At 47.0% G+C, this 21326-nt stretch overlaps 1 protein-coding gene and 1 pseudogene across 1 annotated transcript in view; one reads left to right on the forward strand and one right to left on the reverse strand.

Annotated features, from left to right (window-relative positions):
* The window catches only part of slc35f1 (solute carrier family 35 member F1), a 450036-nt gene that overhangs the window by 316891 nt on the left and 111819 nt on the right, over nucleotides 1–21326 (forward strand). The window contains exon 4 of the mRNA XM_038799673.1: nucleotides 16371–16530. Coding sequence (XP_038655601.1) covers nucleotides 16371–16530 — 160 coding nt within the window. The remainder of the gene's footprint in view (nucleotides 1–16370; nucleotides 16531–21326) is intronic.
* LOC119968073 lies at nucleotides 11082–11181 on the reverse strand (annotated as a pseudogene).

The raw sequence follows: 21326 nt of genomic DNA on the forward strand, positions 1-21326 counted from the left end.
GCGTCCGCCAGCCTCTGCTTTGGTGACCGCTCTGTCCTCAGCCACACCAGTCACCTTCAGGGGCCCGCTCTTCGAAGGTGGTGAGGAGTCTTATGTCTGCGCCCTCTCCTGACGGTTGTGGGAGAGCTTTTCCTGAGGAGACAGAGAGGGCATCGTTAGCCACATGCATGGTTCACAGTGATTGGAAGGGGTGGGGTGTGAAGGAGGGGTTGGGGAATAGTTGAAGGGAGAAGGAGAGTGGAGGTAGGGTTGGGGTCGCATGGAGAGTTGGCAGGTGGGGGTGGAAAGGTCTTTGAGGAGGGAAGAGGGGGGTGGTGGTGGACATTGGTGTCTCCTCACTCGTGCTGCCAGGTGTAGGTCATTGATCTTTTCCTGCACTGCTGGCCAGTCCTCCTGGTCACATTCCCGATGCTCACAGCCACCGCCACCTCATCCCAGGCAGCACTGGCTGCCTTATGGCTGACCCTCCAGGACGTTGCATCCAGGAGTCTCCCCAGATCTGCATGCCCAAATCTTGGGGCCAATATCTTGGGTGCCATCGTTGCAAGCTGGCTGGGGTTGGCTGAGCAAGTGCTGCTTAAGTACTGTTCGACTTTGTTAGCCGAGAGCTGGCAAACGTGGTGCCGGCGAATCAGCCGGCAAGCCTTCATTTGCGGCAAGAAGCCCATGGGGCCTCATTAAGTGGACCAATTAATGTTGAATAGTGTTGCCGGCCTCGCTGGACTAAGCACTGGGAAGCTCACCGCAGTTCCCGCTCGCTGTAACACTTAGAAATCTTTCCAGACAATCGTGCCCTTAGTTTCTGAAATGGAGATTCCCACCGCATCACATTTATGTTAAGCAGCCATATTCATATTTACAATCACTGGGGGTTCATTATAACCCCTCAGGAACAATCATTCCCAGCTGAATGAGTCCCATGCAGGGTTATAACAGGTCTATATCTTCACAGCCCATCTTAAGCTGTGAGGTAAATGTTTTGAAGAACATGCTTTATGTGTACTTGTGAAACAGCAGAGCTCACTTACAGACACTTAAAATACAAGTTCAGAAGAATGGCAATGAACATTAAGGCCTTTTATTGAAGATATAGTCACTAGTTAAACAGTATCTACTTAAAATGGAAACACCTGGCAGCACACCAACCATATTGTGATAATGAGCTATTTTAAGCTTGGAGCAGGTGGCGCACCTGGCAAGATTGAGACTTCAAGACCTAGCTGAGTTCAAACCTCAAGCCTAATTTCAATAATTGTCTTCAAATCCTGCCTGCTAGCTAGCTGGCAAGTGGGAGGGAGAACACTGTGGCCAAGGGACCTATTCTGGCAGTCAGTTGAATGTAAAGTAGGGGCAATCATGATTTTGTGAGAGCAGGGAGCAAGGTGGGCCCTGTGCTTCCTCGTGAGGTCTGGAAGAACATGCCAGATCATCCTGACTCACAAGAAAATCTATTTTTAAAATATGTTTTAAATTCTTTTTTTGCGAGGCCTCTTCTGCCCCACTGTACACTTTCCTTTCTGTGGGTGTCTTTCTGACCTGTTGTTAAGAATCACAGGTTAATATCAGGACTGGACGGAAGGCAGTGGCAACACAGACTAAATCACTGCCCTTGCGATAACCCAAACTGTGACCACTGGAATTTAACATTTATTTGTCAGATTCCCAGTGGAAGTTTTGCTCTTGTTGGGGGTGGGGGGTCGGGGGCTGGCAGGGGAAGGGGGGTTAGCTGAGCTGGGAAAGCCTGACGCGAACACAGATTAAAGCCCTCCTCAAGGCTGAGAGTCTGACAGGAGTGCCAATTTAATCACCTATTCATTAAGTAAACTCCCTGTGGTGACCCTTAATGTTTAAAAGGCCTCCACTGGACCTAGCCACAGAGAGCACTTGTTCTACCACAGGCACTCCTTAGTCCAGCCACTCTGTGGCATTTATGATTAGTGGACGTACTTACATTTCCCAGCCCTGTGTAACTTCAGACTGAAACCTGCTTCCTCAAGTGGCTCAGCATATGATTTCATTTCATTTTTGTTTCTGTTTTCCTGTATTTCTGGACCTTAGTGGATCAAGAGGGCTCAAATGAGCATTTTTATTAATCCCCATCGGTTCCCTAGCTCAAGGTGAATATCGTTAATTTGTTCTGTTCTATGTAGCAATCCCTTTCTCTGAGTTTACCAAAACCCAGCATACCAATGCTAAAGCAAGAAGCCGATGATTCAAAGGCAATTGCCATGCAAGCAGGATGCATCACAATAGTATGTCGCCATGCGCATGGCAAAACATAACTGAAGCCTACCATTTTGCAAATAACAACGCCAGTATAAAATCCTGCAGGAAAAATGAGAGGGTGTGTGACAATGAAATTGAGCAAATGCAGCTTATCTTTTTAAAAATCAGTTGTTGAAACTCTTAATAAGGATTTACTGCGCTATCAGTCCAAATGTTCGCTCGAAGCAATTCAGTTATTTCATTTCTAGGTTTTGGGTAATCTATTGATTATGCAGTAGGCTTAATTAACCTTTCTTTTTAACTCATTGTGAGCATCACTTAGCAAGGCCAGCAATTGTTGGCATTGATGAGAAAGTAATGGAAGCTGGGAATTTCCCTGTAGTTGCTCCTGCCCCTCTTGTGGAAGTGCAGCAGAAACTTTAATGATATACAAATGGGAGAAGGACGAGTAGGCCGCTCGGCCCCTCCAGCCTGTTCTGCCACACAGTGTGACCATGGCTCACCCATTTCACTACTCAGTTTACCACTCGACCTCAGCCACACTTCCAGTATGAAGTTCTGGGAGGTGGGAGTGACTCCGAAAAAATTCCCTGTCAAAACCTCAGATGAAAACGGAGAATGCTGGAAACAAAATGAGCTTTTTGATCAACCAAAATGCACACCTCGGTACATATAAACTGATTGGTGACAGACATAAAAATCTTATTAGAGATATAAATTGATCTGCTAACAAGCCATTAAGTGCACAGTTAAACTGAAAAGGAGATGAAAGGAATAGGCATCCCAGACTGAGTCAATGCCAACTCCTTTAACATCAGATCAGAAACAGTCACAAATGACAGAAGATATTTTTGTCTCCCATAAACTACAAGAGATAAATAATCTGGCTCTGGAATCCTCTTGCCTTGATGCTGTTAATGGAACACTTCTGGGGTGGGTGGGGCAGATTTTGGGCTGCTACCTGGTTACGCCAAGCCACCCCCATCTTTTTTAGCCAGCTAGATATTCTGGCCAGGGAAGCCTTTTGTGCACTCTGAGGCAGAATTTAATCCAGGCAGTGGGGGTGTCGACTGCCATCTTGAGAGCTGGCAAGAGTTATGTGCTGCCTGCTTTGGGGAAGGACATTGTATTAATTGCCTTGCAGGCTTGTGAGTGGTCAGCAGTGGGCCTTCCCAAGAATCAAGGACCCTGTGGTGGAAATCCTGCCTCTTGAGAGCTGCTTGTCAATTGGAAGGGGAAGGGTGGCTGCTGTTTGCAGTTCACCCTTCAGGGGCCCAGGACCAGTGAGGGACTTGGGCCACAGGTGACTGAGGGGGTGGTTTATAGCTGGGGCACAGTTGCCATGGGTAGTTGGAAGAAAGGAAAAGGCGGTGACTCTCAGCGGGCACCTGACTTCTTACCTGTGCCGGGTACCTCGATCAGGCACCGAGTATGTTTGAGCAATGGTTTCCCCCTCCACCCCACTCAGCAAGCAAACTCGACATGGTTGCTTTTACTGCTGCCTGCATGGCGACAGACCACCGCTGTTTGAATTCTTGCTGTGGTGGGGCGAGACCTTCGAGTAGCAATTCATTACAAATTCGGAGGCTTCAATTAGCATTGGGGAGGGAAGGCCGTTCATATGCCTTCCCACCATGGACTTAATCGTGGCTGAGATGGAAAACTGGCACAGTTCCCGCCCAATGAAATGCCGTCCCAACTCCAAAAGCACCTCTGGGGAGATATTAAATTCTATCCCTGGAATCCAAAGTTGTCGTGGGCTGTCAGGAGGAAATTATCATTTAAAGGATGGTCTCCGCAGTCAATTTATTCCCATGTGAGGCGGATTTTACGATGAGCAAACAGCCCTAGATATTCATGTTACTTTTGCCCATAGACCTTGGTATTGGAGATTGCAGTTATTAGAAATCTGAAATAGTGTGGCGCCCTCTACAGGGGTCTGGAACCTGTGTGAAGAGGGCAAAAAAAAGTGATGCATCTCCTTTTACCAAGCAGATTGAAGAAAGTTTCCTCCATCCTTAGACTTGACTATTTTGACACACTGCTGACTAGCCTCCCCATATCCTATCCTCTGTACACTTGAGGCCATCCAAAACTGTTGCCCACGTCTAAACTTGCACTGAGTGCTGTTCATCATCCTGCGCTCATTGACCAACATAGGCTCCTGGTTAAGCAAAACCTCGATTTTTGAATTTGCATCCTTGCTTTCAAATCCCGCCAGGGCCTAGCCCCTGACTGTCTTTGTCCCCAGCCCACAGGCTTCTGCTGCCTAAGGCCTATGCTCGAAATATATGTTTGGAAGCTCATCTGAGGGTTTCCTTGCATTGAGTACTTGCTGTTCATTGGTACAAATGTTAGAAAAAGGTTTGATGAGAACTAATTGGGTTAAGTTCATCAGCTGAGACCTTAATTTCACGTTTAGGACTAAGTGCTCTAATTTAGTAAGAAATCCAGATTTTACAGTTTCATAATCGTGTTTTAATGAGTTAATTTGTTTGAAATTAATTTAAGCTGATTAATTTAGGGTTGAATTCACACTTCGGCCCGCAGCGGGTTTTGTGATGGGTGGGAAAGGAATATCCAACGGGAGCAGAAAAGTCGGAAAGCCGAGCATAAAACTGGTTTGAAATTCTCCCAATGGCGGGTTAATGGCAAGGCAGTCCTCCCACTGACTGGTGGCGTGAATGCAGTTTGCATTCATTTTCATCATTAAAACAGCTACTCGCCAAAATCTCAGGAGGCCTTCCAATCTTATGTTATGCCAGTGGGAAATTATGTCGGCATTAAATCCATTTGGAAAAGGATTAAGTGTAGATTAAGGATTCAGTTCACTTGAGATTCTGTGGTGAGTGCAACATACGTAGCCTACCTGCTATCGTGCTCCACCTCTCCTGTTACACTGAACGATCACCACTCCGCTGGGGCAGACCGGTTTGTGCCCTCCAGCTCCATGCCACGCTGCAGGACCCAAAGGTCCCACACTCAAATGGACTGAAGTGCAAACAGGGGTGGGGTGCGAGGTTATGGGGGGGGGGGGGGGGGGGGGGGGGGGAGGGGGGGGAGGTAGAGAAGTCCAAGGGGGGGAAACATGGAAGGAGGGCTGTGCAAGTGCTGAAGGAAGGGTAAGGGGCAAGGGTGCACAATGCAGGAGGCTGCTCACAGCTGCACGTGCTTCCTCATAGAGCAGGCTGTAGGACTGCTGAAGATGCGATTCAGGTGCCTGGACCCTTCGGGTGGTTCTCTGCAATACACACCGGAGAGGGTTCCCCCACATGATCGCAGTAGTTTGCTGTGCCCTTTACACTCCCCAGAAAGACCAGAGGAGAGATTGTGAGCAACACAACACATGGGAGAGTGGTGATGTGAAAGTGTTTGTGAGGGAATATGTGCGGCCCCCCCCAAAGTGGGAACAGTGCCATCAGAAATGCCCAGCGCCGCAGTTAGGGAAACAAATGGAGAATTCGGCCCGTAACTTTTTGCATCATGACTCTTGCGTATATTTTCATTGAACCAGTTCTCCATTAATTCCCAGCTCTGGTTTTAAGTATCAAGTAACTAATACAGTGGGGGAATAGTTTTTTTTGGGGGTAAACCAACTTAACTAAACTGAGGGACAAATCAAAAAGAACCGGCCCTTAAAGGGACACTGCATCAAACAAAAGTCAAATCAGGAAGAATGCGATTGACAGTGCCCATAAAACAGGCCAATGCACCCAAAAGGCCGGAACTGTGTGCTTCCTCTCCAAAAACACACAGCCAAGATAGAGGAGCTGAAAGTTGGATCAGAAGATTCTCTCGATTCCCCACTGCCTGGATCTGCTGAAGTCAATTCTGGCCAGGCCCAGAAGCTGGTTCGCAAGGATGTCCTCTTCCTTCCCTGTACCAGGATGTGGAGATGCCGGTGTTGGACTGGGGTGAGCACAGTAAGAAGTCTTATAACACCAGGGCATTAATAAAGTCCAACAGGTTTGTTTCAAATCACTAGCTTTCGAAGTACTGCTCCTTCCTCAGGTGAATGGAGAAGTAGGTTCCAGAAACATATATATAGACAAAGCCAAAGATACAAGACAATAGGGGCTGTTTAGCACAGGGCTAAATCGCTGGCTAAAAAGCAGGCCAGCAGCACGGTTCGCTTCCCATACCAGCCTCCCCAAACAGGCGCCGGAATGTGGCGACTAGGGGCTTTTCACAGTAACTTCATTTGAAGCCTACTCGTGAAAATAAGCGATTTTCATTTCATTTCATTTTCATACTTTGAATGTGAAAATTTGCAGGTATTAAGTCTTTACAGAGCCAGAGAGAGGGGTAATCCCAGGTTAAGGAGGTGTGAATTGTCTCAAGCTAGGACAGTTGGTAGGATTTAGCAAGCCCAGGCCAGATGGTGGGGGTGAATGTAACGCAACATGAATCCAAGGTCCCGGTTGAGGCTGTACTCATGTGTGCGGAACTTGGCTATAAGTTTCTGCTCGGCGATTCTGCGTTGTTGCACATCCTCAAGGCCGCCTTGGAGAACGCTTACCCGGAGATCAGAGGATGAATGCCCTCGACTGCCGAAGTGTTTCCCGACTGGACAGGAATATTCCTGCCTGGCGATTGTCGCACAATGTCCATTAATCCGTTGTCGCAGTGTCTGCATGGTCTCGCCAATGTACCACGCTTTGGAACATCCTTTCCTGCAGCGTATGAGGTAGACATCGTTGGCCGAGTCACACGAGTATGTGCGGCGTACCTGGTGGGTGGTGTTCTCATGTGTAATGGTGGGACCCATATCGATGATCTGGCATGACTTGCAGAGATTGCCATGGCAGAGTTGTGTGGTGTTGTGGTCGCTGTTCTGAAGGCTGGGTAGTTTGCTGCAAACAATGGTTTGTTTGAGGTTGCGTAGTTGTTTGAAGGCAAGTAGTGGGGGTTTGGGGATGACCTTGGCAAGATGTTTGTTTTCATCGATGACGTGTTGAAGGCTGCGAAGAAGATGTCGTAGTTTCTCCGCTCCGGGGACCTACTGGACGACGAAGGGTACTCTCGGTTGTGCCTTGTGTTGTCTTCTGAGGAGGTCGGTGCAGTTTTTTGCGGTGGTGCGTTGGAACTGTCAATCGATGAGTCGAGTGCCATATCCCATTCATACGAGGAGATCTTTCAGTGTCTGTAGATGTCTGTTACACTCCTCCTCATCTCAGCAGATCCTGTGTATACAGAGGGCTTGTCCATAGGGGATGGCTTCTTTAATGTGTTTAGGGTGGAAGCTGGGGAGGTGGAGCATCGTGAGGTTATCCATGGGCTTGCGGTAAAGCAAAGTGTTGAGGTGACTGTCCTTGATGGAGATGAGTGTGTCCAAGAATGCAACTAATTTTGGAGAGTAGTCCATGGTGAGTCTGGTGGGATGGAATTTATTGATGTCATCGTGAAGTCGTTTCAGTGATTCTTCGCCGTGGGTCCAAAGGAAAAAAATGTCATCGATGTATCTGATGTATAATGTCGGTTGAAGGTCCTCTGCGGTGAAGGGGTCTTGTTCACACTTGTGCATGAAGGTGTTGACGTATTGAGGTGCGAATTTGGTCCCCATGGCTGTTCCGTGTGTCTGGATGACGAACTTGTTGTCGAAGATGATCCAGAATGAAGCGGATGAGTTGCAGAATTGCGTCTGGAGATTGGCAGTTGTCAGTATTGAGTACTGAGGCTGTTGCAGCAATGCCGTCGTCGTGGGGGATGCTGGTGTAAAGTGCCGAGACGTCCATTGTGATGAGGAATGTTCCTGGTTCAACTGGTCGATGGGTGCTGAGTTTCTGTAGGAAGCCCGTCGTGTTGTGACAGAAGCTGGGTGTACCTTGTACGATGGGTTTCAAGATGCCCTCGATGTAGTCAGAGAGGTTCTCACACAGGTTCCCATTGTCTGATACGATACGACGGCCTGGTGTGTTGGCCTTGTTTATTTTCGGGAGGCAGTAGAGATCTCCAATGCGGGGAGTACGTGGGATGAGAGCACGTAGGATGCTCTGAAGGTCTGGATCCAAGGTCTTGATCAGTCTGTTGAGTTGGTGAGTGTGTTCCTTAGTCGGATCTGCAGGTAACTGTCTGTAGTGTTCCTGGTTGTTGAGTTGTCGGTACACATCTTTGCAGTAGCCGGTCTGTTCAGTATTACGGTGGCCCCTCCTTTGTCTGCTGGTTTGATGACGATGTTGCGGTTGGTCTTGAGATTGCATTGTGCTTGGGTGACGTTCGGGGCTGTCTTGTGAATGCAACTAATGAATCTGGCATTGACGCGACTCCTGACGGCTTGAGCATACATGTTGAGTCTAGGGCAGCGGCCTTCCGGAGGGTTCCAATTTGACTCTTTCCTCTTTGGTTGCCGCGCCGCAGATCTCTCGGTCTGCGTTCCGGTTCATTGGTTGTCTCATTGGGTTCGTTGTCGGCCTCTTGAGGTCTGTGGAAGAATTCCAGGAGCCTCATTCGCTTGATGAATTCCTCTGTGTCTGCCGCGAGACTGATGGGGTCCATTTTGGTGATGATGCAGAAATTGGGCCCTCTGCTGAGGACTTTGTCTGGTTGAAGGTTATAGTCCGACAAGTTGACAATAGATTTCCCTGTATTGTTTTTTACTGTGGTACCGGGGGAGGCTTGGTTGCTGCTGGTGGTTATGCCAAGTTTCTCAATCTTCCTGTTCTTGATGTGCATATAGGTGGTGTATTGTTCTTGTCATAATATCCACTCATGTATATAATGAGATGCAGACAGGCAGTGATTGACACATAGGATGACCAGGAAGCATATAATACAGCACAGCCAATCACCAGACAGGACACTACCACTATAAAGCCAGAGGGCACTAGGTTTCCCGCTCTCTTGGGACTCAGCTACTGAGACAGTCAGAGTCCACAAGCTAGCCAGTGCAAACACCATGCGGTAGCTAGTAAGTCTGGTCAGGCTACTACAAGGTCACCAGTCAGATCAGTATAGTGTCGACCCACAGCTGAATATGTTTACCAGTTCTATAGTTGAATAAAACAGTGTTGGATCTTCTCCAGTGTTAGACGTCTGTTTCCAACTTCCCTGCATCGAGCGCAGTCCACATCGAACCAACCTGCCTAACACATCAGTTGTCTCATCTAATTGGCGGTGTTCCGCAACTGGTCTGCTGCGTCCTGAGTGCAAGTTGAGAATATGGCCTCTATCTTGGTTTCCAGGTTGTGGCGTCTGCTGTAAAGCTGCTGTACGAGGTGGTTCCCTGCACCAAGTGTGCATAGATCAGGGGTATGAGACTGAAGTGCAAAAGAAAACTGTCGCCAAAGGTTTTTTTAAGTAACTGAAAAGGGGGTGCAGTCTATTACAGCTTACATATACGTGGTCCAAGGACACCACCGGGTCGCACAAAATGCAGGCGTCTTGGGAGTCCATGAACTGACATACTCTATGGTTGTATGGCTGTGTGCAACATTCTCCACTCCAGGTCTCCGGATGGTAAGGGGGAGAACTCCCGCATAGACAGACCTCCACTGGGAGGATGGCAACAAAGATGTCTGGGCAATGGCGAGAGCAAGGAGGTGAAAGGCATGCAGCAGCAACCCATCAGGAATGCTTTTCTCAACATTTCACACTCCTCGCCGATAATGTCACGAGGGCGAGAATCTCATATTAATGTTTTTGAATATATTTTAATGTAATTATCCAGCCACTCCCCTGCCGCATGATCCCTCCTCACTAAATATTCAAACCGGGCATCACGTTGGTGAGATTTACAACATCTATTTCAAAACATGAATCAGTCAAAAAGATTCCCCCCACCCCATCCGCAAAGAAATGTAAAGCCCCTGGGGAGAGGGATATGCCCGAGCATGGCCTCTTGGCCCAGATTGGCACTGCCAACCCAGTTGTGCCAAGCTGTGCCGGGGGGGTTGGGGATTTACCGTTAATATAGTTGGGGGGAGGGTTGGGGAGAAGAGCACTGAGGTCATCGTTGGGGGAACTTGAAAACACGGGTGGAGGGGAGACGACACACCGACGATACTACCACGGTGAGGGGGGGGGGGGCAGGGGAAGGGAGATTGTGAGGGGGTGGAGGAGTAGATGATTGTGGGGAGAGGAGGGGGAGAGCCTGATTGTTGTGACGGGAGTGCGGGCAGAGAGCACGACGATTGTGTGGTTTGGAGGGGGTTGCAAGAGAGAGTCCGGTGATTGTGTGTGTGTGTGGGGGGGGGGGGGGGGGGGGGGGGGTAGTTAAAGAGCCTGATGAGAGATAGATGAATATATGGGTGGGAGGAAATGCTGGTGATTGTGGTTGGGGAGAGAGCACGATGAGAGCCCAATGATTGTGGATGGGGGCGGGGGGAGTCCGATGATTGTGTGGACAGGACGAGAAAGCCCAATGATTGTGGATTGGGGGGGGGGGGGGGGGAAGAAGTGTCCAATGATTGTGTGGACAGGGCGAGAGAGCCTGATGATTGTGGGGTAAGTAGTGGGGGTGGGGGGGGGGGGTGGGGGGAGCATGGTGATTGTTCTGTAGGGGCAGGGGAGGCAGGGACAGGAACGGTACCGAGTTGATCATCAGTTCTGATTGGCGCCCTTTACAGATGCTGCCCCGTCCCATGGGATTGACATTGAAAATTCCGCCTACTCATGTTTTTTTCTCAGTGGCTCAAGATCTGGAATAAAAACTGCATTGTGCAGCTGGAGAGCTACACACCGGTTGTCAGTTAGTTTGAAAAAATAGAGTAAGATTTTGCTCCTTGTCCTTTCGGCCCCATGGCAATGCCATAAGCATTTCTTTGGCATATCATCACACCCACCCGAGTTGATTCTGCATCCATTGAAATATCCTGGTGTTGGGGCTGGTTCAGCATAACCTGCGGCAACAGACCTCCCTAAACATGGAATGCTTCATGAATATACATGTCATCCTTGCGCGAGGCCATGCTAATCTCTGTATGGTTCCAATTTGAGTACATGTGATGCCAAAGTGAGAATGTGTGGAATAATTTTGACCTCCATAGCAATGAGAATTGGAAAAGATATATCAAAGGTGGCTGAATTGATGTCACTCCTTTTGGATATCATTCAAAGTCAAAATGAACCCCAAGTTGTCTTTAGCTAAAACTAAAATTAAATTCTAAACAAATTATTAGATTCATCTGTGGATAAGGAGGTGGCCTCTCTGAAGTCCTGTTGGCATTAATCATTTATACATTCTAGGATTTTTTCTTTGGAACTTCCTTGATATTTTTGAAGCAGAGTATTATTTGATCGTCTCAGCTTAATTGAAGTTCTAGTTTGACTCCTGCATAAAATCAATACTGCAGAATTCAGTGTATATAAATTTAATTTACTCAAACATCTTTTATAGTTTTCAACATCTTTAAAAGCGAGCGTAGAAATTATTTAAAATCCAGAAAGGGTTTTGGGAGGGTTACTGTAAAAATCAATTATCTCAACTGTCACTCAATCCACACAAATCCAAAAAGTAATTATTTTTAAAACTCTATCAGCTGACTCTGTTATTTCAGAATGCCAGTTCAAGTGATTAGAGTTGATTTGAAATTGTTTTGTCTGGAGTTACTGGGATGACAATGGCCTCAAAATGGGGTTGATAATCTTACCAACCCATTAACCATGACAATGGAATGGATTGGATTTGGTTATTGTCAGTTGTACTGAGGTGCAGTGAAAAGTATTGTTCTGCTTACTGTTCAGACAGATCATTCCGTACATGAAAAGAAAACGCATAGGGTAAACATAAAATACACAATGTAAATACTTAGACACAGGCATCGGGTGAAGCATACAGGAGTGTAGTACGACTCAGTAGAGAAGATGTGTGAAGAGATCAGAGCAGTCCTTAAGAGGATCGTTTAGGAGTCTGGTAACAGCGGGAAAGAAGCTGTTTTTGAATCTGTCAGTGCGTGTTCTCAGACTTTTGTAGATCTCCTACACAATGGAAGAAGCTGGAAGAGTGAATAAGCCGGGTGGGAGGGGTCTTTGATTATGCTGCCCACTTTCCCCAAGCAGCAGGAGATGTAGACAGAGTCAGTGGATTGGAGGTGGGTTTGTGTGATGGGCTATGCTGTGTTCAAGAATCTCTGAAGTTTCTTGCGATATTGGGCCGAACAATTGTCATACCAGGTTGTGATGCAGCCGGATAGGATGCTTTCTATGGTGCATCTGCAAAAATCGGTAAGAGTCAATGTAGACATGCCGAATTTCTTTAGATTCCTGAGAAAGTATAGGTGCTGTTGTGCTTTCTTGATCGTAGCATCGACATAGGTGAACCAGGACAGATTGTTGGTGATGTGCACGCCTAAGAATTTGAAGCTGTCAACCATCTCCACCTCGGCCCCGTTGATGCAGACAGGGATGCGTACAATACTTCGATTCCTGAAGTCAATGACCAGCTCTTTAGTTTTACTGACGTTGTGGGAAAGATTGTTGTTGTTACACCACTCCACTCAGTTCTCTCTCTTCCCCTTCCCCCCACCTTGTATTCTGACTCATCGTTGTTCAAGATCTGACCCTCTGCGCCAGTGTCATCAGCAAACTTGTAGATGGAGTAGGAGCCAAATTTTGCCACGCAGCCGTGTGTGTATAGGAAGTACAGTAGGGGGGCTAAGTACGCTGCCATGCTGGGCCCCGGTATTGAGGGCTTTTATGGAGGGGGTATTGTTGTTTATCCTTACTGATTGTTGTCTATGGGTCAGAGATTCAAGAATCCAGCTGCAGAGTGAAGGAGCCAAGTCTTAGGTTTTGGAGCTTTGATATGAGCTTGGCTGGGATTATGGTGTTGAAGGCAGAGCTGCAGTCAATGAATAGGAGTCTGATGTAGGAGTCCCTGTTGTCGAGATGCTCCAGGGATGAGTGTAAGGCCGGGGAGATTCTCATGCTGTGGACCGGTTGTGGTGGCATACGAATTGCAGTGAAATGCGAATTGCAGTGAATCAAAGCATTCTGAGAGTATGCAGCCATTAAAGAGGGCCTATTGATTGGCAACCAAAGATCATCCTTGCTCCAGGTGGTATACTCTTGCACAAAATTAAAGTTTGAGGTTCCTGATTTAGGTTGAAACTAATTAGTGAGTAAGCTCACCTGGGCTCCAGAAAGATAATCTGTGCCTCGAAAGGTCTGGAATCGTCACTATTCCCAATCCCCACATACCTCCAGCTCCCCCCTCACTGCCTCCCTCACACCACCATGCATTGTACCTAGGACAGCCTAAAATGCAAAAAGAACCAGGAACGGAAATGAGTAGAATTTGTTTTACACATTCATTTGTTAAGCACTACGTGGAACGGTGGGGGACGCATATTTAATGGTAATTTTCAAAAGGGAATTCGATAAATCCTTGAAAGAAATGAAGACTTGCATTTATATGGTTCCCTTCTCAGAGCATCCCAAAGCATTTTCCAACCATTGAAGCATTGTGACGTGGAAATGATGCAGCCAATTTGCACACATCAAGCTCCCGCAAGCAGCAACGTGATAATGGCTGGAATTCTCTGGCTGTGGCGAATCACTGTTCCCGCTGGCAGAACACCTTGCCCGCGGGTTTCCCGGCGGTGTGGGGTAGCTTCAATGGGAAATCCGATTGACAAGCGGCGGGAGAAGAGAATCTCACCTCCAGTGAAAAGCGCACGGCCGAGAGACACGCGGCTGGGGAATTGGAGACTCCAGCCTAATGTCTAGATAATCTGTTAGTGATGTTGAGTGAAGCATAAATATTGGCCAGGATAATAGGGTTAAATCCTGGCTGCTCTTCAAAATTGTTTCATTGAATCTTTTATACCGACCTGAGAAAGCAGATGAAAATGAAAAATATCCAAACCTATGGGGACAGTGCAGGAAGTATGACTATTTAGATAGCTGATTTTAAGAGCTGGACAGCCTTAACCTGGCAAATTGCATTGGGGGCATCCAGTTGGCTTGCTGAAACCCGCTTGCCTCATATAAATCATGGCCACTTCTTTGTCCTGTTCAGGGCAAGTGGTTACTGCATTCCAACATGTGGATGTGTAAAATGCAAAGACCCCATTATCATTTTAAAGTAGTAAAATTAACTTAAATAATTTTTGGAGGATGTAATATTTTGGACAATAACAGCAAACATTGCTTCCAGCTTTATAGTAGCCCTGCATGATAAGATCTAAAATTCAGTTCCTAAAGTTGCAGCAAATACAGCGAGTGGACCTGGAACTCCATACAGAACCTTGTGTTTGTTTGCGTTATTGGTATGCAGTGTGATTTCACGTTCTGATACAAGAACATAAATGTAGAAAACAAACATTATGGGCCCGACCTACTGGCCACGTCCTGCCGGAATCAGAGAGGAACATGATGGGTAACTGCCAGGTGAGGCCTCACCCTGGATCCCTATGGTCATAATGCCTCGTGAGAGCTAACCAGATCTCGCGATTTGTGCCCCGCCCACAATGGGCAGTACCAGTCTTGCATGGTTAAGCGGCTTTAAGAACACACTTAACCTTGCTGATGCTGGATCTAACTGGCTCCCGGCATCTATCGGCCTTGCCCAAGTACACCCAGCCGGGCGCCATTTAGCATTGGTCCACATGAACGTGGACCAGGCGGAACGTTCCCGGGGGGTGCCTCCCAGGCCATTAGAAGCATATGGGTGGTCAGGGGCAGGGTCAGGGCAGGTTGGCACCTTGGCACTCAGACACCTTGGCACTGGCACCTTGGAACTGCCACCCTTTCACTGCCCAGGTGACCGAGTAGCAGTGCCCGGCTAGCTAATAAGTGCACTGCCAGGGTGACGGTGCCAGAGTAGCAGTGCAAGTGTTAGGGCCTGAGGGGGGCCAGACCGATGAAAAGAGGGGTGTGAGGGGAGGTATGGTGTGGGGGTGAAGGGCAGGGTAAGGGGGGCATGGGAAGGCCTGAAAAGGGGGGTCTTCAGCGACCCTATAGGGAGTGTCCTCATTTGGGGAGGTGGGTAATGCCCATGTGTGTGGGGCGGGGGGGGGGGGTCATTGCCCATGGGTGGTGGGTGGGGGACCCTCAATCTCACTTAGAGAGTGGGACACACTTTCAAAATGGCGGCCCGATCACTGAGAAGCTGGTCTGGCCAGTGAGTTCAGCTCCCCAATGATAAAAAAAATCTAAGCGTGGGCTAGCCCTGAAGAAATTCCACTGGGACACAAAAATGACTGAGTGTGGTTATATGAATGTGGGGAACTCGCCGACAGAGCCGTGGATGAACTTCCAGCTAAACCTGCCTGAAATGACACTTGGAGGGTGCGATCTACCCGAATGGGGACTGAATCCCGTAGTGCGAGAGGAGCCGGGTGTTCCTTGGAGCATTGAGACACACCCCACTATCTAATGCCCATCTGAGTAGATGGGGACCTCAGCGGGGAACTGCCAACGAGGCCGCACTTACCCATTTTATTCATTGAGGAGCTACCCTTGCCCAAACTCTTCAGTGCAGCGAGAGATTGGGACCCTATTTTTAAAGGTGGCATGCTAGAATGCAGGGCTGGCAGTGCTAGGGTGCCCAGGTGGCACCAGCAGTGTCAGAGTACACCCTGCCCAGAGGGTATGCACCTGGGGGCCTCCAATTCCCTAGGAGACCCCCACGGGTGCCGATCCGTCTGGTACCTGTTTATGGAGACCTTAACCAAATGGTGCTTGCCCAAGGTCTCCAAGACAAGAGAGTTAGATCCCACGTCTTGGGTGGAGACTAGCTGTCTCACTCTAATGTGCAGATTTGCCAGAAAGTGGGATTCACATCGCAACATCTCGCAAGATCGCGTTAGATCTTGCGGGGTAGATCCCGAAAGTGGGATGCCATGTCGCACTGTTTTTCGGGAGCAACGTAACCGGTAGATCCCGTCCAGAGAAGTTCCCGTTAAACCATGCCCCATATTGATTATCAGGCTCACTTCATTTGTTTGGATATGATTTCAGGCGAACCCTGAACTAGCTTCCAGTAAGCTGAAAATTGAAACCAGCAGATCATTAAGTAAGTTGGGGTTTATAAAGTCACTGTTTGAGTCACCCAGGACCAGAACATTTAGGCCAGTGTTTCTGCAGTCAATTGCTTTTGGAAGGCATTCGGAGTTGCACATCACGTGTTTTAATGTTTTGTTTATTTGTTGTCACTTAAAATTTGGCAGTAATGGCTATTTTGCCCTTTCTTTTTTGTGTTGCAGCTGTTAGATTGTTTTGTAATCCCAGTGGTACTGTTGCTGTCCTGGTTCTTCCTGCTGGTGAGATACAAGGCTCTTCACTTCATTGGAGTCGGGGTGTGTCTGCTGGGGATGGGATGTATGGTGGGGGCTGATGTGCTTGTTGGGAGACATCAAGGAACTGGTGAGTTACTCTTTACTTCCGGCATCAGAAAATGCAATGAACCAATTTGTGATGTGTATGCAACCTATCAGAAAAATTAAATACTTTATTACTTCATTGAATTTACTTTACTTCAACTAATTACATTTGCCACATTCCTCTGCACTTTCCATATAGGCTGGTAAATCTTTCCTGTTTAAGTATGTACAAATCATATAACAATTTATCATCATGTTAAAACTGCACCAAAATTTGCAATGTATTATTCTTGAATTGCCATAGCATTGGATGGCTGTGAGTGGCTGGGTCTTAAAAATTGACCCCCCACCATCTTAGACATGGAGAATCAACATCTCTTGGGGAGATTCCGATCTGGCTTTGCTGTGAAAATAGGGGTGTATAAGAATTTGATTTTTATACAAAGTAAAAATAGATAAAAATCAATGGATCAAGCCGAGACAGTGTGTTAAATACAAGCTACACTTCAAACATCCGTACTATCTCAATATGTTCCTCCTAATTGGCGACCATGGGCCTCCATTGGTCAGATCCATGATTATGCTTGGCAAAGTGCTATAGTGGTTTGCCATTGCCTTTGGCAGTACGGCTGACGAAGAAATTCTCATGTTCCTTATTAGACATTGACCATCAACTTGTTCGGCCACGTTGTGAATGCACATTCCGTGGCTATCAAGTCCTGGTGTGGGATTTGAACACAGCTTGTGGCCCAGATGTAGGGACACTACCACTGCACCACAAGACGTCCATCTCAATATGTGACTGTTCATAAAGCAAAGCTGACATAGAATTGACACATTGCACTCGTTTACACTGGCATGCTATTTTACTATTCACAGAAATCCCCAACGTATCAATTCAATAATTGGTGTTATCAACATCTGATGCTGTGAATTATACCCTGAATCACATTATCAAATAAAACAGAATACACATCGGATCATGTCAGATTGCTGTCACAGAAGCACAGAATTATTGTGGTGCAGAATAAGGCCATTAGACCCATTGGGCAGGATGCTCTCAGCCCCGTGCCAGGCTGGAGAATCCCCGCAACTGCGCCACACCGGCACGCGATTCTCTGCGGAGCAGAGAATTGGCGGCATTGGTGTCGGCATGTTTGGCGCGGCGCCAGTCGTGGGCCGCACTACACGGCCGGGGCGCCGAATCTCCGGCCCGTATGGGCCGAGTGGCCGCTCTAAAGATGCAGAGTCTCACCGGCGTTGTCCACACCTGGTCGCAGCCGGTGGGAACTCTGCATACAGGGTCGGGGGGCAGCCTGTGTGGGGGCGGGCCTCCAATGGGGCCTGGCCCGCGATCGGGGCCCACCGAGCTCCCCGGGCTTACTTTCTTACGCACCAGCCCCTGAACGCCTGCGCCATATTGCGTTGGGGCCGGTGCGTTAAGGGAGGCCACCGTGCATGCGCGAGTTGGCGCCGGCGCACTGCGCATGTGCAGATCCCGCGCGCACAGCTCGCGCCGGAATAGGAGGCTGGAGTGGCGTTAACTGCTCCAGCCCCATGCTGGCCCCCTGTAGAGGCCAGAATCGGTACTCCCAGCAGCCCTTTAACGCCGTCGTGAAACGCGACGGCGTTTCTGATGGCGTGGACATGCTGCCGTCGAAGGGAGAATCCCGCCCATAGTGTCTGCACTGATTCTCCAAATGAACATTCTGACTTAGTGTCATTCTCCTACCTTTTTCCTGTACCCTTGCACAGTATATTTATTCAATCACCTAATGCCTTCTTGAATGCCTCTATTATACCTGCCTCCACCATAATGCCTAGCAGTGCATTCCAGACACGAACCACTCGTTGTGTGAAGATGTTTTTATCACACCACATTTGCTTCTTTTGCAAATCACTTTAAATCTGTGTCCTCTTGTACTTGATACTTTTATGAGTGGAAAGAGTTTCTCCCTGTCTATTCTGTCCAGCCCCTCATCATTTTGAACACTTTCAAATCTCTTCTCAGACTTCTTCTCTCCAAGGAGAACAGTCCCAATCTATCCTCATAACTGAAATTTCTCATCTCTGGAACCATTCTTATAAACCTCTTCTGAACGCTCTCCAATACATTCACGTCCTTCCTATTGTGTGATTCCCAGAACTTTTCACAATACTCCAACTGAAGTCTAACCAATGTCTTGCATACGTTCAACATACCCCCCTTACTCTTATACTCTGTCTTATTAATAAAGCCCAGGATACTATATGCTTTATTAACTGCTCTCCATTTGCCGTGCTATCTTCATGATCTGTACACATACACACCAAGGTACCACTGCCCGTGCACTCCTTTAACAGCACCCCTTATTTTATATTGTCTATCCTTGTTCTTCCTACCAAAATCAATCACCTTACACTTCTCCACATTGAATTTCATCTGCCACCTATCTGCCCACTGCTCCAACTTGTCTATGCCCTTTTGAAGTTCTGCACTGTCCTCTCAGTTTACAAGCTTCGTGGCATCCAAAAATGTTGAAATGATTCCCTACAAGCCAAGATTTAGACCATATATATATATCAGGGAAACAAGGGTCACAATACTGACCTCTGGGGAGCACCACTACAGACCTTCATCCTGCTTGAAAAATATCCATTGACCATTACCCTCTGCTTCCCATGACTGCCAATTTTGAATCCACTGTCCTTTTTATTGCATGAGCTATGACTTTTCTCACAAGTCTGTTGTGTGGCACTGTATCGAATATGAACATTTCATGTTTCAAGTAACCATATAATAATAAAACTTTGAAATGCACATATGCGTAGGCAGTACATGGTGAGATCAAACACTCACGATCATTTATATCTCATTGAAACTACCATGAACTAATTGACATGATCTGTGCTGAACCTTTGTATTGGCTAACACAGCACGGTACAGCATGCAGTACAATGAGTCATAACATCGGGTTTGGAAATAAAGATCCTGCCCATCACCATTATGTAATTTTGAACTCAGATGCTGAATAAGCTCATATGTGGTTTACTTTGTTTAACAATGTTTGACAAAACACCAGTCTTTTGTCCAGAATGGAATCTCAGGGCGATAATGAATTCCAAAGTGTTCAGTATAATCAGGTTTTTAGCACCTTTTTTTAATTCTCAGCTGTGCTTTCTGCCAAAAGAGAGAATGAGGTTAATTGCCAAATACAATGGGGCCTTCTTGTCAATCCTCCATTATTGTTATCAGGATCATGTTTGTGAACTTGTGCTCCTGATGGGCTAAGGATCAGGGGATGTGGATGCTGCTCTCTATCATTTTCTGTCCATTAATTATAATGGCTAAAGTTCATGGAGAAAAGCATCTTCATTTCCTTTATTTGCTCATGAGTTTGCTCATTTGCCGAAGTAAGCCACAAGGAGTACAATTTTATAATTGACCCCATATGTAAAATATAACCTAGTTACCACTATAAAGTCAAAAATGTGTGTTTTTATTTTGCACTCTCGTGAAGATGAGGGAACACTTCCTTTCCACTTCTGGCATTTACTTCCTGCTTCAAATCCCTTAGGCACAGGGGCAACCATTGTGAAATGATGGGAGAGACACTGGAAGCCTATCTGCGGGTGTGCCCTGCCCACATGTTTTTGCACAATGCTGTCAGTAGCTAATTATCGTTCTTGGTAATACATTTAAAGGACATCATCTGACTCAATAACTCTTGAATGTTTTTCAGACTCACATCCTTCTGAGTTTCATGCTGAATTCCCTGCTTTTGAATTCCTATGATCAGCATCAATACTCTGGCCAATGACCCATCTCCCCTGCATTCTGCTTGACCTGATTGTCGTTCTCTACTCCCCTCTGTTTCCTGGGTGCAGTTTCTTTTTCGTCCTGGCTTTTCCTGCACCAGAAGAAGTGAAAATGTTTGCAACCAGCATTAAATTGTCTTTGTATCTTTAATGGTGCATTGAACAGTTTCAGTTTACCCCGGTCCAGTGGTGCTTAGGGCGCTGGAAATGCTGCTCCCAGATAAAGTGGCTTAGCAAGGCATAGATAAAGTTCCATAAACTCTTGGTGACTGTCTTAAATTTGAAGTGGAACGAAACATGATGGAAATTTTAGCTGACAGGAGGAACACAGATGTAATGGAGCTCTGTCTGACGGCATTCCAGGGTACTTCTTGAATTCATAGATTAACAGAATCATATAGTATTGAAGGAGGTCATTCAGTCCATCCTGTTAATGCCAGCTCTTTGAAGGAGTTATATAATTAATCTCACTCCCCATGTCTTTGCCCATAGCCTCTTTTTCAATTATATATCTAATTCACCATTGAAAAATTTTATTGAATCTCCTTCTCATGTTTTCTGATGATGCATTCCAGATCACTGTAGTTCCTCATGGCTCTTAAACCCAACAAAACTCTAACTCTCATCTGGCAGAAATTCCATTGAGGACATAATAAAGATCCCTGAAGTTCCAAATCTAATCAATCCCTCTCATAAATATACCCTTAGCTCCCTTTGAAGCATTTAATAAATGTAATAGCTGCTCCTCTATGGGACTCATTTTCCTTTTTCATTCATTTATGGGGTGTGGGTGTCGTTGGCTAGCCCAGAACTTTTTGCCCATCTCTAGTCACCCTTGTGATGGTGACGGTGAGCAGCCTTCATGAACAACTGCAGTCTCGAAGGCATAGGTGCACCCACAGTGCTGTTAGGGACGGAGTTCCAGGATTTTGACCCAGCAACACTGAAGGAATGGTGATATATTTCCAAGTCAGGATATTTAGTGACTTGGAAGCGGTTATGTATTATATGTTATTGTTTGGGCAGTGTCCCTTTAAGAGG

This window comes from Scyliorhinus canicula, chromosome 6, assembly GCF_902713615.1.
Source record: "Scyliorhinus canicula chromosome 6, sScyCan1.1, whole genome shotgun sequence".
In the NCBI taxonomy this organism is placed as follows: domain Eukaryota; kingdom Metazoa; phylum Chordata; class Chondrichthyes; order Carcharhiniformes; family Scyliorhinidae; genus Scyliorhinus; species Scyliorhinus canicula.